Source organism: Pseudopipra pipra, chromosome 10 (genome assembly GCF_036250125.1).
Source record: "Pseudopipra pipra isolate bDixPip1 chromosome 10, bDixPip1.hap1, whole genome shotgun sequence".
NCBI classification, from domain to species: domain Eukaryota; kingdom Metazoa; phylum Chordata; class Aves; order Passeriformes; family Pipridae; genus Pseudopipra; species Pseudopipra pipra.
The window spans coordinates 935,945-948,419 of NC_087558.1; the positions used below are offsets into that span (position 1 = coordinate 935,945).

The 12,475-nt window shown below is 44.8% G+C and overlaps 1 protein-coding gene and 1 long non-coding RNA gene across 4 annotated transcripts in view; one reads left to right on the top strand and one right to left on the bottom strand.

Moving 5' to 3' along the window:
• LOC135419373 (uncharacterized) overlaps nucleotides 1-12,475 on the bottom strand; it is a 62,779-nt gene that overhangs the window by 43,394 nt on the left and 6,910 nt on the right. The window lies entirely within an intron of this gene.
• Nucleotides 1-12,475, top strand: part of MME (membrane metalloendopeptidase) — a 30,451-nt gene that overhangs the window by 12,118 nt on the left and 5,858 nt on the right. For all 3 annotated transcript variants that reach the window (XM_064665679.1, XM_064665678.1, XM_064665680.1), the window contains exons 9-20: nucleotides 1,101-1,235; nucleotides 2,596-2,697; nucleotides 4,365-4,501; nucleotides 4,604-4,697; nucleotides 5,684-5,812; nucleotides 6,559-6,657; nucleotides 7,126-7,206; nucleotides 7,622-7,725; nucleotides 7,900-7,958; nucleotides 9,980-10,099; nucleotides 10,343-10,476; nucleotides 11,399-11,464. In XM_064665679.1, the coding sequence (XP_064521749.1) occupies nucleotides 1,101-1,235; nucleotides 2,596-2,697; nucleotides 4,365-4,501; nucleotides 4,604-4,697; nucleotides 5,684-5,812; nucleotides 6,559-6,657; nucleotides 7,126-7,206; nucleotides 7,622-7,725; nucleotides 7,900-7,958; nucleotides 9,980-10,099; nucleotides 10,343-10,476; nucleotides 11,399-11,464 (1,260 nt within the window). The remainder of the gene's footprint in view (nucleotides 1-1,100; nucleotides 1,236-2,595; nucleotides 2,698-4,364; nucleotides 4,502-4,603; nucleotides 4,698-5,683; nucleotides 5,813-6,558; nucleotides 6,658-7,125; nucleotides 7,207-7,621; nucleotides 7,726-7,899; nucleotides 7,959-9,979; nucleotides 10,100-10,342; nucleotides 10,477-11,398; nucleotides 11,465-12,475) is intronic.

The window sequence follows — 12,475 nt, forward strand, 5'->3', positions numbered from 1 at the left end:
CTGTCTGTCGTGACTCGTAGCTCTGTGGTTTCATGGGCTCTCCTCTTTCATTACCAGTGGCACTGAGAGCTCAGTCCTGCCTCTGGGCACTGTGCTGGCAGGACCTTCTGAGCTGCTCAGTGCCCACACCCCAGCCAGGTACAGCCTGGCACTGCTGCAGGGAGGGAGGGATGCCCAGGAGGGAGTTCTGGAGTGGCTGCACGTGGGACATTCATTACAGGGGTGTGTCCTGCTGCCCAAGGAGCACGACGTACCAAAATACTGCTATTAATAAAGCTGATGATGTGCACACCTTATTAATCCTAGCTTTAATCACTGGTTTGGGAGATCACAGTATATTGCATAAAACATATTATTTCAGAGCTAATCTAGTATTATGTATTTTTTAAAATTTACATTTTAAAAGAATATTGAAAACAGCATTTCTGTTGATAGAAAAGTGGAATAATCAAAAGTGGCTAATCAAAGAGGAATTAGAATAATACTGAGTTCCATAAAATATAATGACACCTGTAGTGATTCAGCAGTGGGACATCTGAGATAATTTACTGCCCTATTTACATTCTTATCCTTGGTGAATTCTTTCCTGTTTAATTTAATATGTACTATCCTGTCTATGATATACCTAACTTTGGATACAGTGCCATGATTTCCAACTGTTCCCAGAAGCACTAGAGGAGGCTCGCTGCTCTGGGAGTGCTTTTCCCACAATGCCAATTCCCTGGTTTTCTGTTCCTGGGAACACTGCTCTTTGGAAGCGGTATTTTTGGAAGTTGTAATTAAAGTGAGCTAGAAAAACAGGGCTGATGGTTTAAATATGGACGTACAAACGTCTCAACTGCAATAATGAAAACACAGTGCAGTCATTGAGCATGTTTAGCTTTGAACAGTGCTCCAATTACACAACAGTTCTCCATGAGGGAATTTTCAAAGTTAATTTCTAGCTGTGACCTAACAGTATTTCAGAATAAAATTAAACTGTTTAAGTAAGGGGTGAAGATCTGTAGTTCATAAAAATAAAGACAAAATCTTAACTACAATCAAGGCATGCTCTGCTCTGAAGAGTTTTGTCTTTAAAATGTTCCTATTTTTCCCTGCAGGCATGTTCTGCCTATGTTGATTTCATGATTTCTGTAGCCAAACTAATCCTACAAGAAAGAAACATTTCTGTCACTGAGGATGAGATTTCTCAGCAAATGAATACAGTCATGGACCTGGAGAAAGAGATTGCCAATGTAAGAAAAACATTTTTAATGTATTCTTTACATAACTGACTTTTTCCATGATACCTAAGAAAGTTAACTGTAAACTGAGTTGTTAAGTGACCTGCTGGTGGTATTTTGTGGGGCCAAAAACGAATGTCACACCTGAGAGGAACACGTCCCAATGCAGACATGCCCTGGAAGGAGCAAGGGAAAGGATCTGAGTTAGCTGTTTGCCAAGGAAATGTTTTACCCTGAGCTGTTCACAGAAGCCCTGCAAGAGGAGACAGAGAGACTTGGGCTCTGTTTGATGTGGTTTGGAGTGTGAGTTTTGGGAGATGCTTTGGGGCCTCTCCTCCCTTTGTCCTGTTCCCCCGTGGGCTGTTTGGATCCCAGAGCAGCAGATTCCCAGCCCTTGGCCTGCCCTGAACACAAAGTCATGTTTGTGCTGCACAAGCTGCTCCACAATGCTGATTGTTCCAAGAAAGAGCATTTTTAATCAAACACTGTTCTCCATTAAAAGGAAGGGGCAAAGGGAAAATAATATCATGAGTTTGACTTTGGAGAAATAGTGAGAATGAACTTGCATGGAAAAAACCAAATGGAAACTCAGGCATTCAGGAGCAAACCATGGCTTGTGATTATTAACTATTGCAGCAGGACCTGAAGCTGAGGATGACTGTGGAACAAGTTAAAGACATATTTTCTAGCTTCAGCTATTTTTCAAGTTACACTGATAGTAAGGGCACACGTTTGGGAAAACCATTTGTACAAACTAAAACCATCTGATTTTGACTTTCTTCACATCTCCCTGAGAATCACAGCCCTGGGCTCAATCAGAGATGGGAAACTATTACCGAATAATGAATTCACTGCAGAAGGATTTTACAGAGGAGTATGAAAGGAACCCACACCTGCAATGTCTCTGCAGCAGTTGCTGCTGACAGGGAGTCCAGCTGGTGCTGGGGAAGCTGCCTCTGCCTTGGTTTAACCTTCCATCCAAAACTCAGCATCAGCCTGAGAGTGACTGAAGAGAGCTGGCATTGTGCTCTTGGGAATCTGTTAAAACACAGAAAAACCCCACTGAATGTACAATGGGAAAGGGGAAGCAGGAGAGAAGGATGGGGATAAAATGAGGCTTGGCATGACTGATTTTTCAAAACACTTCAGTTGGTAAAATCTGCTGTTCTGGATGCACATCTTTAACTCCCTGCTGCAAAGCCACATTGCCCAGAGTAACCCTGAGCCTGTGGGAGTGCTGGGTTGTGGCTCCCTGGCTGAGCAGGGCATCCAGAAAGAACACACAGGGTATCATGTGCATCCTGATCAGAGCCAAAACTCCTGGGGACTGCCTCGGTGCACTCAGGAATTGTCTCATCATTACCTTTGATAGGCAACAACAAAATCTGAAGACAGAAATGATCCGCTTTTGCTCTACAATAAAATGACGTTGGCACAACTCCAAAACAACTTCTCACTGGAAATCAATAATAAGGTGAGTGATCAACAATCTGATATTTTAACCCCTACTTTATCACTGATGAGATTAAACAGGAAAGCCTGATTTTTTTTTCTGTTAGAGACATTTCTTTCCTAAGCTGAGCTATATTTGCAGTTGAACAGGATCCCTGATGTGCACAGTTGTACCTCCACTTCTGATGTCCCTGAACTGGATGTACAGGGCTGTGCCTCTGTACTCGCTGTCTCTCCTGACAGATCTTGCCCTCTACCTCAACATAAAGTAGAGGAAAAAAATATCCAGTGGAAGGTGTCCCTGCCCATGGCAGGGGGTTGGAACTAGATGATCTTTAAGGTCCCTTCCAACCCAAAGCAATCTGGGATTCTGTGGTTCTGTGAGTTATGGGTTCAGGATGGTCACTCTTGCCAAGCTGACAGGCACATAACCCTTGCTGGCCATCAGGATGCTCCTGCACCCTTTGCAGAGGACCAATAAATCCCCTTCCCATAATTCCCAGGGCAGCTCCCGAGGGCCAGGACCAAAGGCCAGCCTGTAGCCACCAGCTGGCTCAAGGATGTAGCAGTGGAATCCCAGCCCCTCTCTGTTCATCCAGAGCTGCAGAGGCAGAACAGGAAGTCCTGACTTTCCAACATTCCCTCTGTAATTCCCAAAGCAAGCACAAAGGAGCCCAGAAGTCAGGACCACAAACCAGGACAATCCTGCAGTGCCAGCCCTGCCTCAGCTCTCAGCCCCAGCCACGTGCTGTTTGTGCAGTGCAGCCTTCAGCTCGTGGCACCAAAGTCTGGCTAAAAACCAGCTCAAGGTTTGCTAGCACAGGTGTGTCTCCTCAGGAGCATCATGTCCTACTAGACATGGGTATATTTGATCCTAAATGACTTTTATGGAGGCTTCTGAGGCCAGTAAGGTGCTATGGAACACTGTAATTCCTGCTACACTTTCATAATCATTGTGATTTTATTGACTTTAAATTCTTCACCTCTAATTCTCTGACAGTTCCCTCCTGCCTGGCTTAATTGGTTCCATAATTCACCTTCTCCCACAGGTGCAGTTGGTTACCATTACAGTCACCTTGTCAGAAACCAGCTTCTGTCACAGAATGGCACTGCCCTGGTTATTATTAGTTCCTGGGGGGTGCTGGAGATCAGCAGTAATTTAAATTTATTCCAAAATGCTCAAAAGACACATGATGGGAGTTGGTAGTGTGGTTGTAATGGTCTAAGGATAGAACAGCAATAATTCCCAAGATTAGCCTGAAGTTTGCTGCTCCTCTTCCAGACCTGCAGTGACTGTTCCTGAAAGCTTTTCTGCCCTCCTCAGCTACATTTGTTTGCCTGATGGAAGATGTTACCTCCTCCAATAAAACTTTCCACAGACTGGGAAAAATCACCAACACTTTTCAAAGCGATAGGAAGAACAAAAACTTTAAAAAATAACAACAAGTTTTGTTAGTTTGAAATCAAAGCAATGTCTTGACCCTTTCTGCTGAATTCCACCCTTTACACTTCAGACTTTCTAGCGATAAATGATCTCAGGCCATTCTTAGGATGATGACCCCACTTACAACTAGTGTAGCTATTAGGGAAATTAAAGGCAGAGCATTTGTGTCATGCAAACATATTTAAACTGGAAAAGACAGCCATGTTTATGACTGAACCATGTAATAATCCATATTAATTTTCCAGGCATTCAACTGGTCAGAATTCATAAATGCCATCATGTCAACTGTGCAAATCAACGTGGCCAGCACCGAACATGTCGTCGTTTACGACCCCGACTACCTGCTCAAGCTCAGGTCTATTCTCAGCAAATACTCCCCCAGGTAGGTGTCTGAGCTATTCCTGGCACCTGCCTTTTCTTTCCAGTCAACTCTAAAAGCCTCAAAACATTACCAGCTTATTACTGGTGTCCTTTTATTAAACAGGGACCTTCAAAATTACATGACCTGGCGGTTTGTGATGGACCTTGTCAACAGCCTCAGCCGGGACTACAAGGACACCAGGAATGCTTTCCGCAAGGTGCAGAAATTCACCTCTAAGTTGTAAAGATGACTTTTGTGACCCACAAAAGATATATTTTTTTTCTGTAGGTGTAGTATATAAATATTTAATGTATTTTGGATTTTGCACACAAAAGCCAGATGTATTTGCTGAGCCTCTGCTGGCGAGTATCCATAATTTATGGGATTTATGCCTGATAGCTGAGTAGATTTGAAAGCACTGCTCTGGTACTTGGGCTCTTGTTTTTCTGAATCTAAATGAATCTCCATTTTGATACCAGGACAGTCCCATTCATTTGCAGGGTATTACAGTTCTGACTGACTTGTTACAAACTCTTCAGCAAACATTACGGGTCCAATCTTGGTTTTCAGTCATTAGATCCCACAGATAATTAGTGCTTTTACAGAAATGCTGAGCAGTTTCACAGATTGGACATAGAAGTTCTTTGTATCATCCACTCAGCTCTATCATGTACCATGATAATGTGCTATCACATATTTACATTATCATGACAAAGCCCTTGCACACTTTGTGACAACATCACACAGAGTAAAGGAGATTGTACTTCACAAGCTCCTGAGGGGTGGCAGGCTCCGACAGAAGTTGCTGCTTGGGCGGAAAACACAATCTTAGCACTGCAGAAATTCATCTGCTGCTTAATCACAATGGCCCTGTCAGAGCTGGAACTGCAACACAGATCCCTGTACCAGTGAAAGTGGCCTGTCAGGGCACTCCCCTTCAACCTCTCCCATTTTAGCTTTTAGAGTAGTTTTCTTCTACCTTTCCTGTTTCAAAAGGATAAAGAATTTTGCTGCTGATCCTCCTCTTTCCCCACCCCGTGGCTGCTGTTCCCATCCCAGAGCCCACCTTAGTGCCCTAAACACAAGTAGGGGTTCAATGTGTGTATTTGAGGCCGAGGAGGCTCCTCTGACACACAGCCCTGCCCGTCAGTCCCGCTCTGCTCCCCGAGGGGCCCTGTCTGACCTGCTGGTTGTGTTTCCCAGGCACTTTATGGCACGACCTCGGAGACGGCAGTTTGGCGCCGCTGTGCCAATTATGTCAACGGGAACATGGAGAACGCCGTGGGACGGCTCTACGTGGAGGAGGCCTTTGCTGGAGACAGCAAACACGTGGTAAAGCTCTGAGCAAACCTGGCCCAAGTGCCATCAAAGTGTCACCTCATCCTCACCTACCCTGCACTTCTTGACACTGCTTTGATTGCACTTTCTATTACCGTGTAATCAAAGTGGGTTCGATCTCTCTGTTTTTGTTAAAGTGTGAATAACAGTTAGTACAAAGTTTTAAAAATTGAAGTTTCTGTTAAAGTAACATGTGAAAAGTGAGGATTGCACATCCCCTGGAGGGAGAGAGGCAGCTGCCTGCAGGTCCCTCAGTGGCACACCAGCAATACAGGTCCCAGGAGCAGCACTCACTGACTCCAGTAGTCACTGCTGCTCTTGGAGACTGACACCGTTCACATCCCGCCATCGTGGGCCACAGGGACAACTGCCTATTTCTGGTTGCCTTCAGTCCCACAGAAAAGTGCTGAAAATGACCCTGAAGTGAAGCCTGAGGTGCCACTGATCCCCCCCTGGATCCCAGTGTAACCCAGCCCATTCTGGGGGCTCTCACACACCCCACAGTGCCCTCAGATGCACAGTGCCCGGTGGGGTGTCTGTCAGGGTTTGGTGACCTGCAGGGCTCAGCTGCATTGCCTGGTGAGCTCCTGCCCTTCCAGGACAGGCTGAACGTGCTCTGTGCCTGGAGCCACAGGTTTTACCTGTGAGCCCACACAAAGAGGGGCTGCAATAATCAAACTATGGCTGGGCAACAGTAACATCATTTTCTGTGCATTTGTAACACTGGTGGTTTTTCCCAGGTTGAGGAAATGATTGCAGATATACGTGATGTTTTTATAAAAACCTTGGATGAACTTTCCTGGATGGATGCAGAGACCAAAAAGAGAGCAGAACAAAAAGTAAGCTCTGTCTTAAATATTGGTAATGTGTACTTCTACAAAAATCAGTATGCCAGTTGTTTGTCCTGACAAACATAAGCAGTAACTCTATCACATTCAAATGCACAAACATCTGTGTTTATATAGGCACAGCAGCTTACAGATTCCATGGAGAGAGGCATAAAAATAGGAGGAATCTGTAGACAAGATTAAGACCTTTCAGGCAAATCAGTAATTAAAGGGGGAGATGATAAATATCTAGAGGAAAGCAATACTGAAAATGGCAAGGAATGACTTGTGGTGATTTGACCAGCTACCAGGAGCAGCCACAAACTAGTGCTTTCAATGAATAAAAAATGCAAACCAAACCTATGTATAATTAAAATGCCGTGGTTTCTGCAGCTGCTTCCATATTGCCTTGATTATATAATTTATGACTGATTCAAATCATGGCTGGATTTGCTGAGTATCAAACTCTTCTGTCCCCAGGCGAGAGCAATCAGAGAGAGGATTGGTTACCCCGACGAGATCGTGACAGATGACAACAAGCTCAACAGTGAGTACCAGGAGGTGAGTGACAGCCTGCCCAGGTCTGCAGAGCCCAGCACTGGCTGCAGGGATGCACAAACACACACCTCACCCCTGGGTTCCTTCCCACTCCAGTTCACCAAACTGGAGCTGCTGGTTTCAGGCAGGCAGCTCCCACAGGTTAAGGTCAGCACCAACAGCTGCTGAACTCCACTCAAAATATGTATATAAAGAGGGAATAAAGAGCTCTGGAAAAAAGCTGCTACCATATCTCCAGCTACAGTATCAACTCTGTGGCATAGCAGGGCACTGCAAACCCAGGTCTAACTGCAGAGCAAAAAATACCCTTAGGAATGTGTTCCTTAGCTCATCATGCTTAGGGCTGCATTTCCCTGATCCATACAGCTTTTATTCCAAACAGTAACACCACCACTAACTCCTCCCCCTTTCTTTTTAGTTGAACTACAAAGAAGAGGAATACTTTGAAAACATTATTCAAAATTTAGAATTTACCCAGAAGAAAAGGTTGAAAAAGCTCAGAGAAAAGGTGGACAAAGAGGAGTGAGTATTTAATAACACTGTGTCTAGTCTTTTATCCAGTTTGTCCAGGAGAAGGTACCTTCCAACCTCAGTTATTCTGCAATTCTGTTACATGGTTTCTGGGTTTATTCTAGTAATCATTAACTCTGCCATTAAGAACTGAAATTCTAACATTTGTTCTTCTGGTGTTACCAGGTGGATAAGTGGAGCTGCTGTTGTCAATGCTTTTTACTCAGCAAGTAGAAATCAGATAGGTAAGGTTTACCAACTTACTAGTGGGATACAGATTTAAATGGCCAAATTATTTTTATATGTATGTATGTATGTGTGTGTCTTTAAAATTAAGAAGTGAAGCGATCTTGATACTACAAATTTGAGTATAAAGATTTCTAATGTCAGCCTGTCCAAAACCATCCACAGTTAAAAATAACTCAACATAGAAGAGAGAGCATTAAACTGCCTTTAAAGAAATAAAAACCCATCCATTCTAGCTACAGATTAGAACCACGTGGAGGTCCTGGGGTTTCTCCTCTCGTGAACCCTCCTGGCTCCCCTCACAGTGCTGCAAGTCTTGCAAGAGTCACAAAACATTTCACAACATTAATTATGCCTCTCAATACTTCTGTCATCTCCATTCTGCACAGTGTTGCCATTCACATCCCAGCCTGCAGGGTCCTTTCTGAGCCATCAGTGAGGTACCAGGAGCCAGGTCTAACTCCTGAAAACAAGGCTACAAAGATGGAAAACCTTTGGCCTGCAGGGCCCTGCGCAGAAAGGAAACTATTATTTCTTGATGTGAGCATTTAGCACAAAAACCTGCTCAGAAGGCTTTGTTTCAAATAGGTTTGTTCAGTAATTCACAGGAATCAGGAAGACTGAAGCTGGTGACTGGCAGTTAATGTGAGCCATAAATCCTTACCTCATCCTTTAGCTATGGCATGCACGGGATAATTAAAGCAGTCTGATCTTTAGAGTGATGTCTGAATTAGTTAGCACTAGGCTTAAGGAAAATCTCTGAAGAGCAGTTCTGTGCATCATGTGTAGGAAACTCAGAGCCCTGTTCTGACACTTGAACGTGGTCTGATCTGCACCGTCCCACCAGCACTCGGACCATGAGGAAGCCACTCCGGTTCCAAAGCCCAGCTGAGGGGCTGCTGCTCAGGCACCCAGAGTGTTCCCTCAGGCACCCCTGGCTCTGGGCCTGCACATCCTTCCCAGTGCCCAGCCCCTGGCACTGCTTCCACGGCCAACAGCTCCCGATCCTGCGCTCCAGAGATCCCCCCTTTCCCAGTCAGCCCAGCACACACCATGGCACTCACACTCCTGTTACTGTCAGTGCTTTCTGACAACATCAGAACATTTGCACATCTAGTTCCAGTCAAACCAGCAATGAACAGAACTGCTATAGCAGCAATGTGCACAGGTTTTTTTCTAACCTGTTTATTATTTACCAATTTTCTCATGGTTCTTTCTCCTCTTGAAAGAAACCCCGAGAACTGAACTGGGTTTATGCTGAAAGGCAAGAAGATTTCTTTCTCTTGCTGTGTGAGAACTGTCACCTAATTCTTCTTTTCTGTTCAAGTTCTGTAGAGTTACATCCATCTCCTTCCCAGTGAGAGTTAACACTTTGTATTGCTGCGGTGGGCAGAGGTGCAGGGAAAAGGCACAGAACAGAATATTTTATAGTATTTTACTATTCTTCATTTATAAAAAGATCAGAATTGCAACATGATGTCTTTTTTACTGAATTGCTTCTTACAAGCCTAGAAAAACGAGCACAGAAATGGGTGAGAAGAACTGCTTTGTTCCAGTTCTCTCATTGCCAGCTTGGCCTATTTTTATTGATTCTAGTGGGAATTACTGGCATTTTCAGTGGAAGAATAAATTCCTGTCTCTGAGATTGATTTGTGATGCAGGCAATGATCAAATAACTTATTCTTCCAGGGGAACACCTTCCCACTTCTCATCATGATGTGAGGTTTATTTAATGATGAGACAGGAGTCTGAGAATGCCAAGTGATGGGAATTGGAACAAACTGCTCTTTTTGCAAAGTAAAACAGTAACAAGCAAAAGCCGATGGTGCTTTTGAAGTGTGTGAAGAGGGGAGCAGTCCTGCTGCTCTGTCCCTGCAGTCCCACAGCCACTCCCAGGTGCCAGCTCATTGCTGCTGCTGGGTCTGCAGGAACAGCGTGGCGTTGGCTGAAGCCAACAATGGTGTGTCCCCAGTGACAGGGGGACAGGCAGGGCCCTGACCGTGCTGTGGGTTTTTTGCAGTCTTCCCTGCAGGCATTCTGCAGCCCCCTTTCTTCAGTGCCTCCCAGCCCAAGGCCCTGAACTACGGCGGGATAGGGATGGTCATCGGGCACGAGATCACCCACGGCTTCGACGACAACGGTAAGGGCTGAGCTGCTGACAGACACCCAGGGCACAGGGGGCACACCTTCCAGGGCTTGACCCTTCCAGAGAGCACAGGCAAGGCAGAGGAATGTCCACATTAACAGCAAAGCTGGACTTCTGAGGCATGACAGTACTGTTCTCCCAAACCCACAGTCCAAAGGGGCTGACTGACTCACTCCCCTCCTCATTGTACCGAACCCTCTTTTCCCATATCCATAATTGTTTAACGTATCATTGCAGGCAGGAATTTCAATGAGAACGGAGACCTGGTGGACTGGTGGACAGAGGAGTCAGCAACCAACTTCAAGGAGCTGTCCCAGTGCATGGTGTACCAGTATGGGAACTTCTCCTGGGACCTGGCCGGGGGACAGAACGTACGGCACGTTTATGTGACACCCCACTCTGCTTTAAGTGGCAAATGCAAGCCACAAGAAGCAATTCTCTCCATTCTACTGCCTATTTTTTTAGAGCCTGACAATATATTCCATCATGCAGAACAGGGAACAGATCAAACTCCCCGCCCTGAGGTTTTCCTAACCCAAAGGTTAAAGTGTTGGCACTCGGAGAGAGCCCAGTAAAAACAGAGCAGAAAATTTCAACATACTTTTCTGACATTTTTTCACACATGAAGTTCAACCTAAGTATGATTCTAGATTTTGCAGCTTTCACTATCAAAACCCAATATAGTGGGCTAAAGGTTGAAAATATGATTTTTGAAAAATAAAATCAGAGATTCCCCATTACCAAAGCTTTATCATCTTTAGTGATACTTGACTGACTTAGGAATACCAGCTAGAGATCTTCTATGTATCTGGCTACCAAAAAGCTACCTAACTTGCCTAATACCCAGGAAAATACCTTCTAGCAGGTTTGCTGATGTCTGTTAACAGATAATTTCAGCTCTTTGGAGTTTTGATTTTAACTTCTTCTCTAGACTGTACAGGCTCTGTCCACTTCCCCTAACTGGAACTGTACTAGGAACTGAAGATGAAAGACAGGGAGAAAAGAGGAAGAATGAGTGACCAGTGACTGAGCAGCAGAGAATCTGGGTGACAGAGATACAGAGCCTCCAAAGCTGCCTGCAGGGAAGAGAGAGGATTAGGGAAAACAGCATCCACTTGGATTTTGAGACAAGGGAGACAAAGACTTTTCAGGGATGTTAACCTAATCTGCTAAACCTTCAGATTTTAAAGGAATTCTTGCCTTTAGAAGGTGAAGAATGCACAGTTTGGTGCTAAGAGGTCCTGAATGAGCTCTGTTTTTCAGAAAACTGTAGTTTTCCTTTCTATTTTACAGCTCAGTGGAATCAACACACTGGGAGAAAACATTGCTGATAACGGGGGTGTGAGACAAGCATACAAGGTAAGAAGTCCAGTTTTTTATTTCAGCTGAAACTGTCAGAGATTAAGAAAATTCAAAGGCAGGGCCTTTGAAGAAGAACCACAATTTCTGTGTGAGGGACAGGACCAGAGCTACTGAGCCATGAGGCAGGGACTGAAACTAATGGCTAGTTCTGGTATTTCTTTCATCCTGTCAATCCTGTCAGGCTACATATTACCTGTTCCTAGGGCACTCTTTTTCAGCTGATTTCCATTTTGCATTTTTTCCTTTGTGAATAAAGAATGTGTAGAATGAAAACATTCCCTGAATCCCACTTGGACCATCACCTGACTGAAATGCTGATACCCAGCAACTGTCTGCCTCTGGCTGCCTTTTTCACCAGCTTTTTCATGGCAGGAAGGCGGGACAGAATGGCTTTCTTCTGCCCCATAAACGTGAAACACTTTGCTGTTCATCCTGTACAGGTGACTTGGCCCCCTGAACAGGAACCCAAAGATGTCAGTGACATCTGGACTCCTTGTCTAAGCCTTCCATGGGAGCTTGGATGCTTTCTGGCCTTCCTTTCATTCTCTTCCTGAAGCAGATGCTGGGCTCTCCAGATTGGCCAGCTTTGAGAGTGACAGCCAAAGAGGCAGAGGTTCTGTTTGTGAGCGTGGTTTGGAAGACAGTAGCTTCCCTATCAACTTGTTATTCACAAATGTGACGGTTGCAAACCTAACAACATGATCCTCCCTCTCCTTCCCTGAACACCTTGACAACTGAACGCTGTCACTGCTCAACAAAGAGCCTCCTGGACACATGGCCCAACTCACACTTGTCCAAGTTACCAGCACAGCTTCTGCAAGGAAAGCCCTCAGCAACTTCCTTCACTGGAAATGAACATGTTTGAGGACAAAGACAATTATTAATGAGAGTTTTAAGAATGACCTGGAAGCTTAAAAGAGGCATCAGACTTAGTCTGATCTTCAGTTACTGGAACATTTGGGAAAAATGCAAAGCCATGAAAGGGGATACTCCTTCTGAAAGGAATGG